The 24,532-nt window shown below is 42.8% G+C and overlaps 1 protein-coding gene across 1 annotated transcript in view; it reads left to right on the top strand.

Annotated features, from left to right (window-relative positions):
- Positions 1–24,532, top strand: part of NFKB2 (nuclear factor kappa B subunit 2) — a 56,200-nt gene that overhangs the window by 8,808 nt on the left and 22,860 nt on the right. Inside the window, exons 2-11 of the mRNA XM_073685777.1 lie at positions 6,856–6,937; positions 8,440–8,480; positions 8,882–8,980; positions 11,571–11,722; positions 13,773–13,885; positions 14,730–14,888; positions 22,302–22,406; positions 23,506–23,591; positions 23,685–23,823; positions 24,055–24,171. Coding sequence (XP_073541878.1) covers positions 6,856–6,937; positions 8,440–8,480; positions 8,882–8,980; positions 11,571–11,722; positions 13,773–13,885; positions 14,730–14,888; positions 22,302–22,406; positions 23,506–23,591; positions 23,685–23,823; positions 24,055–24,171 — 1,093 coding nt within the window. The remainder of the gene's footprint in view (positions 1–6,855; positions 6,938–8,439; positions 8,481–8,881; positions 8,981–11,570; positions 11,723–13,772; positions 13,886–14,729; positions 14,889–22,301; positions 22,407–23,505; positions 23,592–23,684; positions 23,824–24,054; positions 24,172–24,532) is intronic.

Here is a 24,532-nt window from a genome sequence, read left to right as displayed (position 1 = left end):
GACAAACTGCTCAGAAGACACTCTCTTTAAAAAAGCCGGCCGGCAAATTCAGCAGCGGCATACACCGGTACCCGACAATTTAGACAAGAAGGAATAGAGCATCACACATAGATTAGATAGATAGAAACATGTCAGTCACACATATAAGAAGCACAGTGACAGTGTTGGTTACTGCACTTGTCATTTAGTGTAAAGGATTTATTAAAAAAAATATTAGTGTTTTCATGCACCGTCTCTTTAAAAAAGCCGGCCGGCAATTCAGCATCTGTACCCGACAATTTAGAACAGAAAGAATAGAGCTTCACACATAGATTAGATAGATAGAAACATGTCAGTCACATATATATGAAGTACAGTGACAGTGTTGCTTACTGTACTTGTCATTTAGTGTAAAGGATTTATTTAAAAAAATAATAGTGTTTTCATGCACTGTCTCTTTAAAAAAGCCGGCCGGCAATTCAGCATCTGTACCCGACAATTTAGAACAGAAAGATAGAGCATCACACATAGATTAGATAGATAGAAACATGTCAGTCACATATATATGAAGTACAGTAATAGTGTTGGTTACTGTACTTGTCATTTAGTATTAAAATAAAGGATTTATTATTAAAAAAATTGGCGTGGGGTTCCCCTTAATTTTAGGCTCTAGCGGAGGTTAAGCAGACGGCTGGGGCAGATGTTTGAAGCCTAGGAAGGGGGTAATACCCACGGAGCTTCCCAGGCTACTAATATCAGCCCCCAGCTGAATACATAGCCTTTACTAGCTATTAAAATGGGGGACCCCCCAAAAAAAATGACGTGGGGTCCCCCCTAATTTAATAGCTAGCAAAGGCTAGGCAGACAGCTGGGGGCTGATATTAATAGCCCAGGAAGGGAGCCATGAATATTGGCCCCCTCCCAGGCTAGAAACACCAGCCGTCAGCCGCCCCAGAAATGGCGCATTCATAGGATGCGCCAATTCTGGCAATTAGCCTCGCTCTTCCACGCTGCCCTGGTGCGGTGGCAGGGGGTAATAGGGTTGGGGTTGATGTCAGCTTATAATGCCAGCTGACATCAAGCCCAGGTTAGTAATGGAGAGGCGTCTATAAGACACCCCCATTACTAACCCCATAGTCAAAGTTAAAAAAAACACCCAGAATAAAGTCCTTTAATTGAAATAAAGACACAATCCTTTATTGTTCTAAATTAAACCATACTTACCGTCACGCCCATTCCAGCTGAAGCCAACGATCTCCTGCAATAAAAGAAAAATAATAAAGCAACCTCATCCTTACCTTTCCATGGTTCCCACGACAGCTTCAGCTCTGCTACATCGAGATGACAGGCTGGACCGCAGCAGAACGCTGCCATCCAGACTCTCATCCCGCAGACACTGAGAAGCGCAGGCTTGCTTGCGCTGCTCAGCGTCTCTGTGACGACATCCAGATGAGCCGAGTTCATGTCCAATGAACTCGGCTCACCTCATGCACGTCACTGACAGCGTGGGAAAATTCTCACGCTGAAGCGCTGATTGCAGGAGAATTTTCCCACGCTGTCAGTGACGTGCAGGAGGTGAGCTGAGTTCATTGGACATGAGCTCACCTCATGCACATCACTGACAGCGTGGGAGAATTCTCCTGCACTCAGCACTTCAGCGTGAGAATTTTCCCACGCTGTCAGTGACGTGCATGAGGTGAGCCGAGTTCATTGGACATGACCTCGGCTCATCTGGATGCCGTCACAGCGAGACAGTGAGGAGCGCAAGCATGCCTGCGCTTCTCAGTGTCTGCGGGATGACAGACTGGATGGCAGCGTTCTGCTGCGGTCCAGCCAGTCATCTCGATGTAGCAGAGCTGAAGCTGTCGTGGGAACCATGGAAAGGTAAGGATGAGGTTGGTTTATTATTTTTCTTTTATTGCAGGAGATCGTTGGCTTCAGCTGGAATGGGTGTGATGGTAAGTATGGTTTAATTTAGAACAATAAAGAATTGTGTCTTTATTTCAATTAAAGGACTTTATTCTGGGTGTTGTGTTTTTTTTAAATACTTTACTAGAAATTCATGGCGGTCATGTCTAATACTGGCGTGACCCCATGAATTTTGGGCTTGGGGCCAGCTGATAATACCAAGCTGGCCCTAACCCCTTTATTACCCAGTGAGCCACCGCACCAGGGCCCTGGATGAGTTGGGTACAGCGCCAGAAGATGGCGCTTCTATGAACGCGCCATTTTCCGGGGTGGCTGCGGACTGCAATTTGTAGCGGGGGGGGGGCCCAGAAAGCTTGGGCCTCCCTGCGCTGCAGATTCCAGCCCCCAGCTGCCTAGTTGTACCTGGCTGGACACAAAAATAGGGCGAAGCCCCACGTACTTTTTTTTTAATTATTTCATGAAATTCATGAAATAATTAAGAAAAAAAGGCCTTCCCTATATTGTTGTGTCTGGCCAGGTACAAATAGGCAGCTGGTGGTTGGGGGCAGCCCGTTCCTGCCTGCTGTACCTGGCTGGACACAAATATAGTGCGAAGCCCCACTTCAATTTTTTTTAATTATTTCATGAAATTCATGAAATAATTAAGAAAAAAAGGGCTTCCCTATATTGTTGTGTCCGGCCAGGTACAAATAGGCAGCTGGTGGATGGGGGCAGCCCGTTCCTGCCTGCTGTACCTGGCTGGACACAAATATAGTGCCAAGCCCCACTTCAATTTTTTTAAATTATTTCAGGAAATTCATGAAATAATTTAAAAAAAATTGACGTGGGGCTTCGCACTATATTTGTGTCCAGCCAGGTACAGCAGGCAGGAACGGGCTGCCCCCAACCACCAGCTGCCTATTTGTACCTGGCCGGACACAACAATATAGGGAAGCCCTTTTTTTCTTAATTATTTCATGAAATAATTTAAAGAAAATTGACGTGGGGCTTCGCCCTGTTTTTGTGTCCAGCCAGGTACAACTAGGCAGCTGGGGGCTGGAATCCGCAGCGCAGGGAGGCCCAAGCTTTCTGGGCCACCCCCGCTGCAAATTGCAGTCCGCAGCCACCCCGGAAAATGGCGCGTTCATAGAAGCGCCATCTTCTGGCGCTGTACCCAACTCATCCAGGGCCCTGATGCGGTGGCTCACTGGGTAATAAAGGGGTTAGGGCCAGCTTGGCATTATCAGCTGGCCCTAAGCCCGAAATTCATGGGGTCACGCCAATATTAGACATGACCACCATGAATTTCTAGTAAAGTATTTAAAAAAAACACAACACCCAGAAAAAAGTCCTTTAATTGAAATAAACACACAATTCTTTATTGTTCTAAATTAAACCATACTTACCATCACGCCCATTCCAGCTGAAGCCAACGATCTCCTGAAATAAAAGAAAAATAATAAAGCAACATCATCCTTACCTTTCCATGGTTCCCATGACAGCTTAAGCTCTGCTACATCGAGATGACAGGCTGGACCGCAGCAGAACGCTGCCATCCAGCCTGTCATCCCGCAGACACTGAGAAGCGCAGGCTTGCTTGCGCTCCACAGTGTCTCTCTGTGAGGGCATCCAGATGAGCCGAGTTAATGTCCAATGAACTCGGCTCACCTCATGCACGTCACTGACAGCGTGGGAAAATTCTCCTGCACTCAGCGCTTCAGCGTGGGAGAATTCTCACGCTGAAGCGCTGAGTGCAGGAGAATTCTCCCACGCTGTCAGTGACGTGCAGGAGGTGAGCTGAGTTCATTGGACATGAGCTCACCTTATGCACGTCACTGACAGCGTGGGAAAATTCTCCTGCACTCAGCGCTTCAGCGTGGGAGAATTCTCACGCTGAAGCGCTGAGTGCAGGAGAATTCTCCCACGCTGTCAGTGACGTGCAGGAGGTGAGCTGAGTTCATTGGACATGAGCTCACCTTATGCACGTCACTGACAGCGTGGGAGAATTCTCCTGCACTCACAGCTTCAGCGTGAGAATTTTCCCACGCTGTCAGTGACGTGCATGAGGTGAGCCGAGTTCATTGGACATGAACTCGGCTCATTTGGATGTCGTCACAGAGAGACGCTGAGCAGCGCAAGCAAGCCTGCGCTTCTCAGTGTCTGCGGGATGAGAGGCTGGATGGCAGCGTTCTGCTGCGGTCCAGCCTGTCATCTCGATGTAGCAGAGCTGAAGCTGTCGTGGGAACCATGGAAAGGTAAGGATGAGGTTGCTTTATTATTTTTCTTTTATTGCAGGAGATCGTTGGCTTCAGCTGGAATGGGCGTGACGGTAAGTATGGTTTAATTTAGAACAATAAAGGATTGTGTCTTTATTTCAATTAAAGGACTTTATTCTGGGTGTTTGTGTTTTTTTTAACTTTGACTATGGGGTTAGTAATGGGGGTGTCTTATAGACGCCTCTCCATTACTAACCTGGGCTTGATGTCAGCTGGCATTATAAGCTGACATCAACCCCAACCCTATTACCCCCTGCCACCGCACCAGGGCAGCGTGGAAGAGCGAGGCTAAGTGCCAGAATTGGCGCATCCTATGAATGCGCCATTTCTGGGGCGGCTGACGGCTGGTGTTTCTAGCCTGGGAGGGGGCCAATATTCATGGCTCCCTTCCTGGGCTATTAATATCAGCCCCCAGCTGTCTGCCTAGCCTTTGCTAGCTATTAAATTAGGGGGGACCCCACGTCATATTTTTGGGGGGTCCCCCATTTTAATAGCTAGTAAAGGCTATGTATTCAGCTGGGGGCTGATATTAGTAGCCTGGGAAGCTCCGTGGGTATTACCCCCTTCCCAGGCTTCAAACATCTGCCCCAGCTGTCTGCTTAACCTCCGCTAGAGACTAAAATTAAGGGGAACCCCACGCCAATTTTTTTAATAATAAATCCTTTATTTTAATACTAAATGACAAGTACAGTAACCAACACTATCACTGTACTTCATATATATGTGACTGACATGTTTCTATCTATCTAATCTATGTGTGAAGCTCTATTCTGTCTGTTATAAATTGTCGGGTACCGCTGCTGAATTGCCGGCCGGCTTTTTTAAAGAGACGGTGCATGAAAACACTATTATTTTTTTTGATAAATCCTTTACGCTAAATGACAAGTACAGTAAGCAACACTTTCACTGTACTTCGTATATATGTGGCTGACATGTTTCTATCTATCTAATCTATGTGTGAAGCTCTATTCTTTCGGTTCTAAATTGTCGGGTACAGGTGTATGCCGCTGCTGAATTGCCGGCTTTTCATGTTTCACTGTTGGCACTGTTCCCATCGATTTGGGCAATCACTGTAATGCCACAACCACCATGGCTGTGGCATTACAGTGAGTGGCAGACAATCCCTGCATGATTGGTGCTCTAAATAGCGCCAGACATGCAGGACACGCTTTTGGTGCACGAACAGCTATCGAACATAACCTCGAACAGCCGAATTTTTTGCAAATCGTTCGGGTTCGTCGAACAACTCGAACACCGCCCAAAACAGCTCGAATTTGAGATTGGCGAACAGTTCTAGTCGAACACCGCTCATCTCTACATGCATCCTAATGCGGACAGAGCCTCAAAAGGTTTTTGGGGGGTATACAGAGGGAGTCAGGGGGTTATATACCCCTTTATGGAATGCAGCACAGGCGCTGATTAAGGTCTTAGTTCAGACATGAAAAAACTGGTGACCAGTTCCCTATAAGCTTCATGCACACTGATTTTGACTACTCAGATGTTGGAGTGAGCCACACAGCCGATCTGCCACCAAACTTCACAATCCAGAGTACGTGCAGTATTACCTAGATCTTTAAACCTGATGAGACTTTTGTATTTACTTTAAAACTCTATATCAGAATAGCTGTGTAAGCTTTCTTGAAAGTCTGCCTACCTGATCTTAAAATTGGTATTTTGACTCCAGTTCTACCTGGACACCTACAGTAAAATGCTCATCTGAATATCAGGATTATTCAGCCATTCTGACATTGATTATTAAAGTAAGTACACCATCATGGTCAGGTGTAAGAGGTGTATTACTAATATATGTGGTTTATAATGTGAATTCTGCTGCCAAATCCTCTTTACTCTGGCACAGACCACCAAGCTCTAAATACCCCTGACTTCATATGGGGCTTTTTTTTATGGGTCCATACGAATCCTGTTTTTTGCCATTAATTTGCTTGTAAGCTTCTCTCCCCACCAGTGTGTTACATGAACATGACAGCCTGTCTGGGGAGATGTACAGAATAACCCTCTGTGGGGCAGGTGGGAAGCATCACTGAGGAGTTTAGCACTAGTCATACTCATCCTGTTGTGTCAGGGCTGAATTCTCATTACTGAGCAGCATGGATCCCTGTAAAAACCCTGGGAGAGTCCATGGCTGCGCTGCACCCCTCATCTTATTACAACCTGACTCATTTTTGTATTTCTTACAATTTTTTTTTTTTTTGCAAAAGGATCTTTCTGATATTAACACTTGTTTTTTTTTTTTTCTTCTTTTATTTTCCACTGGTGATTTCTGTAATTCAGCCAGGCAAAAGCAAACTGCTATGAATTAGAGCTAAAAAAAGAAAAACCTCCCCTTGCTGCATCCTGTTATCTGCTGATTGTCATACTGGCGATCTTTACCTGGGACATGCCTCAAAGCAATGATGTCACTGTTATCCGCAGGGTTACAATGCCAGTCTTGCATCTTTTGGATGAAAATGAATGTTAGAGGGGTTTTGGAACAATATCCTGGTGTAAATTGCGAGGTTGGCTTGTACAGATGGGCAGGGGTTTCCTTCATATTCTCATAGACTACTATATATACCCTGACTCGACATGTAAGTGATTGTAAGCAGAAGAATATGATTGGCAACTAAATTGCAGTCTGCCTATTGTAAAAATATTCTTAATTTTCTTTTTTTTTTCCTATGTCTCCAAACAGCTTGTTCACAATGGGGATTTTGAAGAAAATGGTTATGGCTATCAACATTTAATAGACCACCATGAACCTGATTCGGATATTCGTACGTTAAACTTAATTTCCCTGTTATGTCGCCTATTAAAGATGTTTTCTTTACGGATTTCTGTTATGCTAAAGTCCTATGGATATTACTGTATTGTGGCTCTGAGCAACCTTTTGAGCTGTATGGAGCAGTGATATGTTACATAGGTTTCAGTGGGCTACACTGTACCTCCAATGCAACTTGCCATGTTTTATTTTGTGTTGAATTCATGCAGAATGTGACAAAAAAAAAAGTAACATGCTAAGATAGAACACTAACACTGCTTTATAATGAGCACCATTACCGTAAAATCACATGGAGAAAACTACACCAGCCTGGACTACAGACTGATAGAATGAATAAAAAATGCTATAACTACCTCCAAGACTGGTACCATTCCTCCAATTTCGGCATTGTGTCCCCTGGAGGTTAATGACTTCTGCAGCCAATCGGTAGTCACCGATCGGCTGCAGCATCAAAGGCGTTGCCCACCACTAGAACAACCCCTTTTTAAACTAAATGTTTGGCCCCAATAAAATTTTTTAAAAAAACTATCCCCCCCCCCCCCCCTCCCGTGATCCCGGGGATGTGACGTGGTGGAATGACACGCGATGCCTGGCACCCAATCAGCACTGGCGTCACTGTCTCTGCCTTAGGACAAACTGAACATGAAGCGTAAGTCCTGGTTGCAGCTGATCCCAGACTTCCTCTTCATGTTCAGTTTGTCCGAAGACGGGGACAGTGACGCCAGCGCTGATTCACGTGTCATTCCACCGCATCACAGCCCCGGGACCACAAGTGCCGACACCACTGGAATGGAGCTGGCACGGGAGGGGAGTATAGGTTTTTTTTATTTTATTGGGGCCGAACATTTCGTTTAAGAAGGGGTTGCCCTAGCAGTAGACAACCCCTTTAAGTATTCAGTAACAGCAGAATCTCAATTATCTGCTCTTGCTGGGAAATATGGCACCATCGTTGGAGGAACAGTGCTAGTCCGTATAGCATTTTTTTATTTTATGATGCACTTTTAGGAAATTCAGAAGGTGTGTAGCTGTTACATAAAGCTATGTGTTTGCAATAGGCCACAGTCATCATTTATTTGCATTCTCATACTGCCAGCTAAATAATTTTGGCTAATGTCAGTCTATCAAGGAAGTGCAGTAGTGTACTTACCTAGCAGTTAAAAGGCAGATGTCACAGTGGACATGTAGTCTAATGTGCAGGCAGCATGGTATAAAGCAGGAGGAGCGGGGCAGATTCATATACAGGTTTGTGGGAAATTGTTCAGAATAACTTGTATTTTATTCAAATACTTGCTCATTCTATACGTGGTGGGGATATACATTGCACTATTATCGGGAATGGGCATTCCTATGAACGCTCATTCCTGAAAATTGTGCAATGTAATAACCCAAAAAATGAGCAAAATGCTTGTTCATCTTTAAGTTTGCTTAAAAAAATGCTATGAAATTTAGTTTTTTCACATTTGTGTCGCTCATGGGACTTTTTTTTCTTTTGTTTAGAAGTTGGTCCATATCTGTCAATTATCGAACAACCCAAACAGGTAAATATATTATACTTGTAACAAAGTTTCTTAAAGAGGTTGGCCATTACATTTTTTTTTCTTAATAAAAAGTGCCTATGGGGGTGTTAAAAACAAAGAAGAACATATACTAGCCTACCTGACCCCTACCATCCCCAAAAATCTTTATTTTAAATTCATGACAACTCATCAAGCAGGCATAAAAGTAATTTAGGTGGAATTCAGAGCATTGTGACCCCCACACCCCAATGCTGATTAACGGCTTCATATCAAGTGCTCCACTGCGCAGCGGCATGAGCACACATATAAAGACATAAAGATAAATGGGGATGTCAGGATCAGCCATGGATAACTTTTTTTTTTTTTTAACAATTAGAAAAACACACATTGGCAATTTATTCCATTTACATTAATTTTTACAGCGTGGCTTTCGGTTCCGCTATGTATGTGAGGGGCCATCTCATGGAGGACTGCCTGGAGCTTCCAGTGAGAAAGGAAAGAAAACTTATCCGACTGTTAAAGTAAGTGTATTATTATTTGTTAGTTGTATTGTTATTTAGCAATGTGACATTTTACTAATACTTAAAACTACCTGTACTTACACAAATGTATTTAAATAGGACCTTTCATCAAATTGTTCATGTTGAACTGGACACACAACGCAATAGTTGGACTTAACTTTAGTTACCATACAGTTTTCACTGGGGCATGGACTTCTTCTCCCTGTATGATGCTGACCAATCATAAGTAGGAGCAACACTCAGCGGAAAGAACAACACATCCCCACTATAGCTTACAGCAGATTTCTCAGTGTGTGAGATGTATAATGACAGATAGCTCTGATCTCCTGGTCTAACCTCTTGCATGACTTGGTGTGAGGGGAGGAGCAGTACAGCTGAGCTTAGCTGTGTCAGTGTCGCACTTATGTCTGCTGTGCTGAGGCAACTTGAAATGACAGCCCTAATCTCACTGCAGAGTGATTACATTTCATTCAGGAGCAGCCTGCCTATTCTGAACTACTCACGTGTGAGATGTAATGACACCTTGCTCTGATGTCACTGCTGAGCAATTACAAGTTGAGCACAACAGACATAAGTTAAATTACTGACATCTAAAGACAGGTAGTGTGGATGAGGGGCAGTACAGTGGAGCTGACAGTGCTGCAAGAGGAGGAGAGAGTTCAATTCTACTGTTCCGCCCCTCCTACGGACCTGACCGGGACCTTATCTGAAAAGTGTTGGTCATCTCTGCTCTAATCTCCTAGCCCTTTCTAATCAAGCAGGGGGTTAGACCAGGAGATCAGAGCTGTCTGTCATACATGTCATATACTGAGAAAAATATCCAATAACTTTTTCTTAAAACTAAGTACCGTATTTTTAAAGGCGCACTTTTTTCCTCAACAATTTTGGAGGAAAGTGGGGGGTGCGTCTTATAGTCCTATATATATATTAATGAATATTCATGGTCTCTAATAGTGGGCACACAGACTGCAGAGCCGCTGTGGGTGGGGGGGGGGGAGCTGCAGCGGCGGAGGAGCAGGGCACAGGAGGCAGTTGCTAAAGAAAATGAATATTCACTGCTCCCCACACCCATTTTCCTTAATAGCGCGCACACTGTACTTGCAGCGCGGCTCCTTGTACTTATGGCACCCTTCATCCTGCAGCGCGGTTCCTGGTACCTATGGCACCCTTCATCCTGGTACTTATGGTACCCTTCATCCCTCATCCTGCTATGTATGGCCCCCTCTTCCTGGTATGCTTGGCACCCCCTGATCCCCATCACGCTGCACACAAAAAATAAACAATTATGTTCACCTCCTCTCTGCGCCACCGCTGCGTCCTGCTCTCCTTCCGACAGGGATCTCCCTGTGTGAGCCGCGCGTGGCTTAACTGCCATGCGTCCTCACACTGAGATGCTGTGTCGGAATGGTCACTGCTCCCCACGCCGGGACTGTGTGCATGGGGAGCAGTGACCATTGACTCTCCTTAATAGCGCGCACACTGTACCCGCAGCGTGGCTCCTGCAGCAGCTCTGCGGTCTGTGTGCCCGCTATTGGAGACCATGGGAGTGGGTTATAGTGAATATTCATGGTCTTTAATAGTGGGCACACGTGACCGCCGACTGCAGCAGGAGCCGCGCTGAGGGTATAGTGTGCGCGCTATTAAGGAGAGTGATTGGTCACTGCTCCCCACACACACAGTCCCGGCGTGGGGAGCAGTGACTATTCCGGCACAGCATCTCACAGTGTGAGGGCGCATGGCATTTACTGGCAGTTATGCAATACATACCAGGAAGAGGGATGAGGAGGGCCATACATACCAGGATGAAGGGTGCCATACATACCAGGATGGGGATGAGGGGTGCCATACATTCCAGGAAGAGGGATCAAAGGTGCCATACACACCAGGAAGAGGTATGAAGGGGGCCATACATACCAGGATGAAGTGTGCCATGCATACCAGGACGGGGATGAGGGGTGCCATGCATACCAGGATGGGGATGAGGGGTGCCATGCATATCAGGATGGGGATGAGGGCCACGTATAACAGGAAAGAGGGGGCCATACATACCAGGGTGGGGGATATTAACAGAATTGGGGGACATTACCCAAATATAATAGTGTCAGCAGAAGACCCCTTCCCCCTTAACAGGGCATCATGAACACATTTTTTTGCTTATATTTTTTTTCTATTTTCCTCCTCTAAAACCTAGGTGCGTCTTACGGTCCGGTGTGTCTTATAGTCCGAAAAATATGGTAGATGATAACCTTTATTATGTGCCAACTAATTTGACTGCAAATATCTCCATAACGGAGAGACAAAAAATAAAAATACCCAACCTTTTACTCTTCTTTGCAGCCACGATTACGTCTAGTTCAACATAAAAAATTTGGTGAAAGAGACTCTTTAATGACATATTTTTACCCATTGCCAAGAAAATATCTTTGGTAATTTCACCAAACAAGTTGGTGTTTTTGGTTAACCAGTTAGGGACACTTAGAATATAAGTGTGGATTTTTATAGCAAATGACTATTCAGTGCAGAACTATCCTTTGGTATAGTTGTACAGTATATTTTGGTCATCTTGTAATGATAGTTTATTTTTTTTCAGATCTTCAATTATGTTGGCATGGCCAAAATCGAAGTAGATTTAGTAACGCATTTAGACCCTCCTCAAGTCCACGCTCACAGTTTAGTAGGAAAACATGCCAACGAAACTGGAAATTATGTGGTTACTGTAGGACCTAAAGATATGACTGCTCAGTGAGTATTTTCACTTGCCATAAGGAGTTCTTAAAATATGTCGGAAAATCCATTGATAGAGCTGTATTGTGCGTGACTTCCCAGATCAGTCCTTTTACTATATCTCAATGGCATGTCAGCAGATTGCTAAAAGTGAAGACATGCCAGAACCCACTGCTTCAATCCACAAATGGGATGTGTGTAATTCTTTCAAAAGCGTTAATGCTACCATTCTCAGCTTCTTTAACAATATAAATCATTATTTAGCTATGATTAGACTGTTTGCATTTTTTTATTTATTTTTTCTTCATTAAAAATACATAGTTTAGGGAAAAGGTGCGGTCCTTAGCACATAGATCTTCCATAAGTTCTCGGCTTCAGGAAGCAAATTTCAAACTCCTTTCAAGGTGGCACAGCGTCCCGGTTAAGTTGAACAAAATGTTTCCCTCTATTGACCCTAAGTGTTGGAGATGTGGATCAGGCGAGGGAGATTTCCTTCATATCTTCTGGTCCTGTCCGGTTTTACAACCGTTCTGGACTAAAGTGAAAACCATTATCAGGTCGATTACAGGCATTTCATCTGAAATGTGTCCTGAACTATTCCTTCTACAGCTCTGAAACTTCTGTTTCCTCCTACAAACGGTCCCTATTAAGATTTTTGGTGTTGGCTGCCAGAGCTTGTATTCCGTTGTTATGGAAGAAAGTTAATCCACGTAGCCTGTCCCTCTGGATTTCCAAGGTCAATGATTTAATGTACATGGAGGATTTGACGGCTTCTCTCTACAGTAGATATGAGGTCTTCTATAAAACGTGGTTCTATTGGATGGAATTTAAGCAATCTCATGAATGTGGAAGCCTCGTGCAGCTCGACTCTCAGACGATTGCTATTGGGGGATTTTTGTTCAAACGGTTGTTTGGACTGGGGTGGGATTTGTTTCCTTTTTTGCGTGAAGTTCTACTTTTCTCTCTGCCTTTCTTCTCTTTCCTGTCTTAATATGAAAAATTTGGACGAAACTGAAGTCACAATGTGGATTCTTGATTACATTACTGATGTTTATTATAAAATATAATATATATATATATATATGACTGTTCTATGATACTTTTGTATTCTACTGTATTACTTTGCCAAAAATATGTTTAGTGTATGGCTTTATCTATATACTTGCTATGTTTTATGTTTCGGTCCTAAATAAAAAAAAATAAAAAATACATAGTTTTAAAATCTATATCCTGTATATAAATGTACAAATCAAGGAAACCTGACCAACTGAGACATCCTAAAACAAACCCCATAAAACGCACTGCATGATGTAGGCGCAAAAGCCACAGAAAGCAGTTCATGGTCCTGAGAATTAGGAGGAGGAAAAAGAAAAACTGAGAAGGAAGGACATTTTTTTTTTTTTTAGTCAAACGGTTTCAGACTTTTTATTTTATCCAGTCTTTTTAGAAAAAAAAGCTAGGTCTTAATGAGGAATCCAGCACTTTTTTTTCCCTCCCAAAACACCCCAGTATGTCTCTAAAAAAAATAAATACTCAAATAACCGGCCGCAGTTGTAACACATTATTTAGCACTGTGGCCACTTGATGTTCCCACCAGAAGAGAAGACTCATAGACTGGTGGTGATCTGCACATAATAATTATTTTTTCAACTTTTTTCTTTTGGGCCATGCTGGGACATTTTTAGGACAAAAAGTACTAAACGACTGTCCATTTTCAGAACAAATTAAGGCGAAGGTAGGTCATGCATCATTAAAAAAAAAATATATACTTTCCCGTTAAAGCTGCTTCTGCACGGCCTCCCTACTGGTTTTTGTTTATAGGGCAACAAAAGTAATGTCCTGTCTACAACACATGAGCGCTGCAACCAATCATTCAATGATCTTGTGCTGTTCATCTTAGCTTGACTGCTGAGGTCAGTGATTGGCTGCAGTGGACATTTGTATAAGAAAGAGTATCATCACAGAAACCCTGTACCAGATTCCTCCCTATTTATTTCACCAAAATAATACACTTACTGTTTTCAATTGTATAATTAAACACAGTGGAAATATTTTTCTTTATATTCAGGTTTAATAACTTGGGCATTGTTCATGTCACAAAAAAGAGTCAGATTGACATATTGAAAGAAAAAATTAAGCGACAACTAATGAGAAATGGCAGAGGAACACAAACATTCACAGGTATGGTCTTGATTATGCCTATCTAGTCTCACACTACAACTAATAAACTGTTACGGGGGGGATGCAGAGTAACGTTCATATGTTGCCTTTAATGCAACATGTCATGTTATTCATGCTGCCTGAACTAAAGGCAGTATGGATCAGAGCAAGATCCGGTTGACAAAAGTAGCTGGAGATGAGACTAGTCCACCCCAACCCCTGGACCACTTCTTCCAGCACCGCTCCAGTTGAGGGGAGAGATCTGTCAATCACCTGTAGCGGCGCTGGATTAGTCTTGTGTCTGGGGAGTCCAGTCAGATCTTCCAACTATATTTTTTTTTAGTCGCCGGAGCGTTTCAGAGAAGAATATACCTGTCTGCAGTCGTGCTGCCAGGCTCTGATTTGTGCTTGCTGTAGTTTGGGCAGCAGGAATCAGCTGACAGGTTCCCTTTAAGTGTGACAACCCTTTTTAAATTACCATACATTAAAGAGAAAAGGACTTGCTCGTTTTAGTTTATTAAGCCTTTGTTTTTATAGATGGAGAATGTGATCATAAATGCACAAATGGTGCACTTCTTGTAACTCTACAGTGAGGTTTCTAACTGGGGATCTATAGAGCATGTGGACACATTTCAAGTGATGCTGAAACTTGTATAGTAAAAAAGCTGTGTAGTAGTGTCAGATTGCGTCCATGCCAATATCAATATCACTGTCAATCCAAGATATTTCAGTATCAAATTACAGTTCTCTAAATTTGAGTTGGAGCTCATTACTGCTTTGGACAGTTAAAAAGCCCTGCTTATCAGATTATTTAATTAATCTAGTTTTGGAGATACGTATATTATTTATTATTCTGCTTTCACAGAGCTTGAGGAGAGGAAGATTGAGGCACAAGTGAAGGAGTTGAAGAAGGCTACAGACTTAAGTATTGTTCGCCTTCGGTTTACAGCCTATTTGCCGGATAGCTCAGGAGCTTTTACGCTATCCTTAAAGCCAGTTATTTCAGATCCAATCCATGACAGCAGTAAGTAAAGTTGGCCATTCCCCATATGCACGATGCGTCTTTACATTTATCTTTACTGTCTAGACTTTATGTCTCCTCATTGCATTCTCTTCATATCTTTTATTAAATAAGCTGTAGAACATAGTAAATATGATGTGTGTGTGTGCGCATTTTATTGCATGAAATAAGTTTTTGATCACCTACCAACCAGCAAGAATTCTGGCTCTCATAGACCTGTTAGTTTTTCTTTAAGAAACTCTCCTACTCTGCAGTCATTACTTGTATTAATTGCACTTGTTAGAACTCGTTACCTTTATAAAAGACACCTGTCCACACACTCAATCACACTCCAACCTCTCCACCATGGCCAAGACCAAAGGGCTGTCTAAGGACACCACGGACAAAATTGTAGACCTGCACAAGGCTGGGAGTGGCTTATAGGCAAGCAGCTTGGTGAGAAGGCAACAACTGTTGGCACAATTATTAGAAAATGGAAGAAACCCAAGATGGCTGTCAGTCTTCCTTGGTCTGGGGCTCCATGCAAGTTCTCACCTCATGGGGTAAGGAGGATTCTGAGGAAGGTCAGGAATCAGCCCAGAACCACACTGGAGGATCTGGTCAATGACCTGAAAAGAGCTGGAACCACAGTCTCAAACATTCCAGTTAGGCAGGAGACACACTAGCTTATAGCATCTGATTCGAAAGCATTGGATGCGATATGCTAATGACACTTAGCTCAAACTCTGCTTCAAGTTTGAGTTGAGTGTCAGTGCACTGTGCTCCGATCCTCTCGCATCAGAGAATTGGAGCACAGGTACGGAAGAGACGGAGAAAGTAATTTCTCAATCTCTTCTATTGCCTGCATCTGCAAGAATCAAACTGAACTCGGGTGACATCTCAGTGCAGTGTGATGTTTGACACGCACTCAATAGATTTGTATGGGTGTGTAATCTGAATCTTCCAGCCATTCGCAGCATGCTGCGATTTTCGCATGCCGCATCGTCATGAGCAAAAAATCGCTGTGAGTTGCCCCATAGTTTAACATTAAGCTGAGTGCAATCCGATTTTTTCTTTTTGTCGGATTGCACTCCTCCGATTTTATTTGCAAGTGTGAGCGAGCCCTTAGTAACACACTACGCCGACATAGCTTAAAATTCTGCAGGGCATGCAAGGTCCACGTCTCACGCCAGCACATGTCCAGGCCCGCTTGAAGTTCGCCAATGACCATCTGGATGATCCAGAGGAGGCATGGGAGAAGGTTATGTGGTCAGATGTGACAAAAATAGAACTTTTTGGTATCCACTTCACTCACCGTGTTTGGAGGAAGAAGGATGAGTACAACTTCAAGAACACCAACCCAACCGTGAAGCATGGTGGGGGAAACCTCATACTTTGGTGGTGCTTTTATGCAAACGGGACAGGATGACTGGATCGTATTGAAGGGAGGATGGATGGGGTCATGTATTGTGAGATTTTGGCCAACAACCTTGTTCCCTCAGTAAGAGCATTGAAGATGGGCCGTGGCTGGGTCTTCCAGCATGACAATGACCTTCAACTCACAGCCAGGGCAACTAAGGAGTGGCTCCGTACGAAGCATTTCAAGTCCTAGAGTGGCCTAGCCAGTCTCCAGATCTGAATCCAATAGAAAATCTTTGGATTGAGCTGAAACTAAATGTTGCCAGTGACAGCCTCGATACCTGAAAGATCTGGAGAAGATCTGTATGGAGGGGTGGGACAAAATCCCTGCTGCAGTGTGTGCAAACTTGGTCAAGAACCACAGGAAACATCTGACCTCTGTAATTGCAAACAAAGGTTTCTGTACCTAATATTAAGTTCTGTTTTTCTATAACAGAATAAAATGCAAATTAATTATGTAAAAATCCTGCAATGTGATTTTCTGTATTTTTTTTTTTAGATTCTGACTCTCATAGCTGAAGTGTACCTACGATAAAAAATATAGACCTCTCCATTCTTTGTAGGTGGATGTGAGGAGCTGATGGTTGCTTTGGCAGCCGGGGGCCTAACGCTAATCACCTGTTCTGCCTATAGATCAAAGCCTAATACACAAGGCCAGTGGCATGATGTATTGGGCTGCTTGTCAGTATAACACAGTGCTATGTATTACTAATGCAATCATGAGATCCCATATTCTAAGAAAGCATCATGGTTTAGAAAGAAAACACGTTTGGCAATTTCTTGGGCCCCTGATGGTGGTCTCAGTCAGACAGACTTGCTATCTATAGTTGTCAGGAAGACGTGTACTTTCCAGTAGCAGGCAGGGAATTACACTGCTGTTATGAGCTGGCAGGCACCAATGTTACCTTTTAGCTTTACATAAAGAACACAAATCTTCAGAAATTAGTCAGTGTTGTAGAAATATCAGTGGTGACAGGAAGCAGCCGAGATCAAAGGCACTTGTACAAGTCTACTGCTGGGTTTCAGTTTCTTCTTGATGTGTAGAATACCTTGTGCCATGATGTGCTTGTTGGCTTTTTTCATGTATTTAGTCTGAACTAAATAATGTATATTGTGCTTCTATTCCTCCACATGAGGTTTGTGCGTAAACATAAAATGAGGTTGGATTTACGAGTACCCCCGGCCTCCTGCTACCTGATTCTTTCCCATCTAATACCGGCAGTCTGCACTCCTGGATGTGAAGTACTGGAAACCTTTTTGCTGATAAATGTAAAGATTCTGTGTGTTCACATCAGCTTCAGTCTTTTGTCTTTGCACTACAATAGAATAGAAAAGGATGCATCATTGCCAATATGGTTGGTTAAAAATCTTCTACCTCTCCAGCTCAGACAAAAAGGGAAACTACCGAAACTCTGGTCCAAAAATCAAAGAACAGATGTCATGGGAACACGTCAAAAACCTTTATTACATGATTGGTTTAGTGGCACTACAAGCATAAGAGTGCTCACACTACAACATGGTTACAAGATAAAGAAAAATTGTAGAAGAGTATTCACAAAAGGACCATATTAAACATAGATATATATACCCTAGGATTAAGCAAAACTAAATAAAAATACACAAATGCTCATTCTGCATGACACACGTCATAGGATGCCCATGAAGTATAGCAAAGTAATATGTGTCAGCATCTGTATGTAGTAATATTACAGCGACAAAGATGGTAATTGTACGCCTGTATGGTATCTCTAATAACTATGCATTGGTATAGTAGCAGCAGTTTTGGACTGTGGGTCCTTTGTCCTTCTCCAGCTCCTATACAGACCAAAGCGTCCCTATGGTCATATACTGCAAACAAACCCTGTGTGACGTTTGATAATGCAGTGATGTGTTACTCCTTTTCTATCTGCCTTTTGATACTCCTTTCCATGTCTGTGGATCGAGGATATGGGTTTTTTTGTTTTGTTTTTTCCTGAGCATTTTTTTTCACTGGCAGTTTTGTCATCAAAGTCATGTTGGAAAAACCATTGGTAATCACCAAATTGCTCCTGGATCGTTAGGAGAAGTTGCTCTTGGAGGTTGTTTAGATCCCATTCATTATTCATGGCAGTGTTCTTAGGCAAAATTGTGAGTGAGCCCCCTCTATGGCTGACAAGCGACCCCCGCACATGAATGGTCTCAGGATGCTTTCCTGTTGGCATGACACAGGACTCGAGGTAGCGCTCGCTTGTTCTTCTGGAAGAATGATTGTCCAGAGATGTCCCAAACACTCTGAAGGGGGCTTCATCAGAAGAAATAGCTTCATAGGAAGTAAAGGTATAGGACTGCAGAGGACTGGGGTAAAAAAATTATTTTCACTGAAGCCCCCTTCAGAATGATTGGGACATCTGGAGGAATGATTGTCCAGAGAAGAGAAAGTGAACGCTACCATGAGTCCTGTGTCATGTCAGAAGTAAAATGTCCAGAGACCATCCACGTGCGGGTTGATTTTCTTCCAGGGGAGGGGGTTCACTCAGTTTTGTCTAGGAACACGGCCATGAATAAAGAATGAGATCTAAACCGCTTCCAGGAGCAGGGATGATGGTGATGAACTATACTTTTTCCAGCATGATTGAGACCATGTCATAAGGCAAAAGTGATTAACTAAGTGGCTCGGTTAACAAAACACTGACATTTTTGGTCAATGGCCTGGAAAATCACAAGATCTCAATCCTATGGAGAACCTGTTGTGGTTAATACTGAAAACGTGACAAACACAAGCTATGTAGATACGGAGTTTTCGCTGAGTTTCTGTTCCAAAATCTTACCAATAAGACTTTCCAGTTTTTGAGGAGTTTTGAGATTTGGAGGAAAATTTGAAGAGTTTCCTTTTTTCTTTTTTTTTTTTTACCCAAATTGTGATCAACTCCAAGCAGTGGCTAGACAAGGGTTGTCCTCTGTCATGATTTGGCCCCCAGAGGCCGATGTCCAGCTGCCAGAGAGAATTGTCAAAGTCTTGATAAATAAGGGTCAACGCTGTAAATATTGAGACTTTACATAAACTTGATTGATTTGTCAATAAGAGTATAAAAATGTATGAAATGCTTATAAATATACTTCAGGAACCATAGAAATATCTGATGAATAGATTCTAAAGACACTGAAGCAGCAAGGAGTGAAAAACAAAAAAAAAATTGTGAAAACAAAAAATTGGTTTAATCTCAAAACTTTTGTCCAAAACTGTATATGAACAATTGCAGAAGATTATGGGTTTCGTGGAAAGACTTTTCCCATGTCACTATGAGAGTACTTAAGAAATTCATTGAACTGCCATTGTTTGCATTTAGTAGTCACCGATCAATAACTATTAGGCTCAGATGACATAGATCCAGGAAACTAGGCTGATGGCTATATTGCCTGTCTGGAAGGAATTCCCCTCTCCCCTCCCCCTCCCGATGACTCACCGGGGTTTTTATTCTGTCTGCTGTCGTCATGTATAGAATACGTCTTTAGTTATATCCAGGTTGAACTTAAGGGGCCTTTGTTCTTTATTAGATTTTTGACTGTTTCCTACAGATATGACTCCTGGTAATCTATAAACTGTGTAGGGACGATTTACACAGATTCTTTGTGATCGTCTATCTTGAGAGTGAAATAAACAGCTGTAGGTTGAAAGCAATTCTTTATTCCATAGAAGGGTCATCCAAATGCTTCCGATTCCTCCAGACCTTAGGCTATGTGCCCACGTAGCAGATTTGATGCAGAGCGTTTTTGCCTCTCTCTAGCAGGAAAAAAACACATGCAGATTTACATGCGTTTTTTCTGCCAGAGAGAAGCGTTTTTACATGCGTTTTTTCAAGCAGTTTTCCAAGCATCACTTGGAAAAGTGCTTGACAAGTTGATCACACAATATAAATCCATGCAACCGGCATGGATTTATAATGTGTGAACAACTTAGATGCTTTAAATGCTGCATCTATAGTAAAAAAAAAATTGAATTAAAACGTTAAAAATAAAAAAAAAACCTGTATATTCACCTTTCCGGCGCGGCGGCCCCCAGTCTGCTCTCTGGTCTCCTCCAGTCTGCTCCCGGCCGCGTCGTCTCTCTCCTTGCCGTCCCGCAGTGTACTGTCAGAACCTGCGGTGACATAATTTAGTCACCTGATGGTCACGCGACCATCACCTGACCGTCGACGTCAGCGGTCGCATGACCATCAGCTGACTAAGTGACGTCACAGCAGGTCCTGACAGTACACTGTGGGACGCTGAAGAGAGAAGACGCCGCCAGGAGCAGACCGGGGACCGCCGGAGAGGTGAATATACAGGTTTTGTTTATTTTTAACTTTTTGATTTCTTTTTTTCACCGCGTGGTAGCCGGGATGAAGGGGAGTTGTAGTCTCTTCTTCATCCCGGGTACCACACGCACCGCGATTACGCTGCAAATTCGCGGCCATTGAATTTAATTGAAACGCAGCAAATCCACATATACCTGCGGGTTTGCTGCGTTTCAATGTTCCTCAATGGCCGCGAATTTGCAGTGTAATCGCGGTAGAAATGGTCATGCTGCGTTTTGCAACGCAATGCAAATTCGGCTTGCAAATTAGCGCATCATGTGCACAGCACATCCGAATTCACATTGCTTTGCATGGCAGACAGTTTTACAAGCGTTTTCGCGGCCGTAAAAAACGCCGCAAAAACGCTACGTGGGCACATGGCCTTACAATTGAGGCCTGGATGATCCCTTGAGTCATCAGAGGGGGTCTCTGCAGGGAGCTACTTTGCTGGGTCATCAGGGGGTCTCTGCAGGGAGCTACTTTGCTGGGTCATCAGGGGGTCTCTGCAGGGAGCTACTTTGCTGGGTCATCAGGGGGTCTCTGCAGGGAGCTCCTTTGCTGGGTCATCAGGGGGTCTCTGCAGGGAGCTAGTTTGCTGTGTACATGAAGCCTTCATGGCTTATCTTGAGCCGGTATCAGTTGTCTGCTAATACAGCAGGGTTTATTTTCATTTTGATTTTTGTAGGTTTTTCTAATATTTGTTTATGTAGTTTTTGTGGCACCAACACATACTGCAGTGCTGTACACAGACTGCTATCCCTCACATCTCAGACTTGCGTAGGTTATCCTATAAGATTGACCCCAATCTGTATGTGCTTGGAGTGTGGGAGGAAACCCGCACAGAGAACCTAATAACTGCATATAGATGTCGTCCTCGGTCGGGTTAAGCCACCATGCTTTTGCTTATCGTATCGGAGTTTCATATGTTAACGGGTTTTCCCAACATATCAGCAAGTATCAGAGCTCATTTATTAATGAGTGGTCTGCCCTGTGACGACTCTGTGCTGCAGTGACACAAATGGTGATAACCAATTACTTGTGAAAACTACATTTAAGACCTTTCTCATGAAAGCTGTACCCTTTGTGCTTGCATAACATTGTTATAGTCACCACTGATAAGGTATGTATCTATCTGGGATTCCCCTATATTTAAGATAATAATGGTCATATGAAGTGACATCATTCAGGAAATGCTTGTACACTCCGTCCTTATTGTGTAAGGTTATAGATGAATCATGATCGTAGTTTGGTTAAAATATTGCGTTATGTAGGTGGAGATTAAAGCAGTAAATTAAATTGTCGGGGCAGGACTGCGGATGACCATTTAATAACTTCTAATGTCCCGTAACGGACTCAGACTCGCTGCTTCCAAGGCCGCCATAGTGAGCAAAGCCTCACTGTTGTGAATACTCCAGACCTTTCTAGTTTTATGTCTGACCTCTAGTGGCTGCTTAGTTAACTGCAGCTGAATGTTCAGACAGTTGCAGTTTATTGCATGTGATTTTGTTTGTGACACTTATAGAAGTTTCTGTTTTTTCTGTAAGTATGTGATATTTATGTAGAAATATACTATTACCTGATCATGACCTTTTTCTTTACATACTGAGAAGAGCATAGTGGATCAGTGCAACCCAATATTACAATATAATGCCGGTTTGTATTCATTGAGTAAGATACTTACTCACTTTACTTTTACTCTTGACAGAATCTCCTGGTGCCTCCAATCTGCGCATTTCTAGGATGGACAAGATATCTGGGTCTGTGAAAGGAGGAGATGAGGTGTACCTGCTCTGTGATAAAGTGCAGAAAGGTGAGATACCGCAGCGCACCCCTGAATGTTAGAGGTGTGCATCAACACATTGTGCCACTATGCAAAATGCAAGCAAAAGGTTTCTCCTTCCAAAATGTAAAGATTTTCCATCTATAAATCTGGCAGAACAGACTATGCAGTTGTAAATTTAGCTCTTAAGGGATTATCCATCGCTGCAGACTTTACTTCTTAGCCCTTCCCCATATATCCCCTTCACCCCCCCAAAAAAAGGCATTTGGCTTGCATTAGATATTTTCCACTGGCCTTTATATGGTCTTTGTTTATCTGCACGCTCAACTTTGATGTGGCTATAAATCAACCAAGAGGCTCAGGAGAACACAGGTGAGTTACAAACTCCCCGTCGGACTGTCAGTGGGCTGCTGATGAGTTCTCAGTCAACTCTTTCTGTTGCCACCAATTGCCAGTGTAACTGATGATATAGAAGGCAAATGGTGCAATTTTTTTAATGAAACCTAATTGCAAAAATGTTTAGCCCAAAATAAAAGCAATTAAGTAAAAAAAAAATAAAAAAAAGCCCCCAAAAGTGGACAACACCGAATCTGCAGATAAAGTTTCTATAGACATCTTTTAAGTGAACTACAGTTTATTCATTACGCTTGCTTATATAGCGACAACATATTTCATAGCGCTTTACAGATATTGTCATCGCTGTCCCCATTGGGGCTCACAATCTACATTCCCTATCAGTATGTCTTTGGAGTGTGGGAGGAAACCCACGCAAACAAGAAGAGAACATACAAATTCATTGCAGACGTTGTCCTTGGTGGGATTTGACCCTAGGACCCCAGCGCTGCAAAGCAACAGTGTTAACCACTGAGCCAACGTGTTGCTCGAGGATTCTGGTTTGTACAAATGTTCCTTCATAGCAATTAGGCATCAGAAAATCAAAACTTTAACTCCAAATCCCTACATAACCAGCAGGTCAGCTGTTACATCAGCATCTTGCCACTATAGGAAGCTTAGGAGTTCACTTTTTTTTTTTTTTCTTTGTTGGTAATGTGCTTACAGAGTGGGTGATACAAGGGGCATTTACTCACTGAGTGTTGTGCATATTCATGTGGATTCCTGCTTGTTACAGATGATATAGAAGTGCGGTTTTATGAAGATGATGAAAATGGATGGCAAGCTCTTGGGGATTTCTCACCAACTGATGTCCACAAACAGGTATGGATGACCAGTTCCTCACTATCCTCGTGTGTGTGTGTGTATATATAGTATATAATGGTACCAACTGACCAATCCCTCTTATCCATCCAGTATGCCATAGTTTTCCGGACTCCTCCTTACCACAAACAGAAAATTGACCGTCCAGTCACCGTGTTCTTGCAGCTGAAGAGGAAACGCGGAGGAGATGTGAGCGACTCCAAACAGTTTACATACTACCCAATAGAGCAAGGTAACCTGCCTATATTCCTCATGTGTCTATAGGATCTCGATTAAGAGGTATCACCGTAAGCCAATGTTATAGACATAATAACATCCAAAATCATTTTATCGTTAATTGATTGTATGAATTGCCATTATTAAGTGTAAGTGGGCACTGAGGTCCTGTATCTTTCCCCAGAGCAGGTACTTCTTCATTGTTAAATACAAATATATAAATAATTTACATTTTCTTTCTTTACAGACATAGAAGAAGTGGAAAGAAAACGAAGGAAAGACTTGCCATCACTAAATCACTTTGGTGGCGGAGCACCTATGGGTGGCGCAGGAGGGGGATCGGGAGCATTTGGTCATGGAGGTGGTAAGTTCAATTTTTATGAATTAGGCTTCAAAAGAAGTCAAAATAAAAGACATTCGTCATTGTCTATCAATATACGAAGACGTGAACACCAGCTTACCAGGAGGATTCAGAGATGTGGTGTTTGCTGTACTTTCTGAATTTGTCATTTTTCAGTACATCATTCCTTTTTGGCTATTCTCATATACATATCGGTAATTTATGGGCAGTAACATTTTAATTTTTTTTTTCGCTTGTTTTTCCTTCCATCAAAATAGCCTTATGAGGGCTTGATTTTTGCAGGACGAGTTGTAGTTTTGAATGACACCATTCACTGTACTATATAATGTACTTAAGAATGGGAAAAATATTTCTTACCATGAAT

The sequence above is a fragment of the Phyllobates terribilis genome, unplaced genomic scaffold (assembly GCF_046119375.1).
Source record: "Phyllobates terribilis strain yellow unplaced genomic scaffold, ASM4611937v1 Scaffold_5__5_contigs__length_657084704, whole genome shotgun sequence".
NCBI lineage: Eukaryota > Metazoa > Chordata > Amphibia > Anura > Dendrobatidae > Phyllobates > Phyllobates terribilis.
Note: the sequence above shows the minus strand (reverse complement) of the source record. Positions and strands in the feature narration are given on the sequence as shown.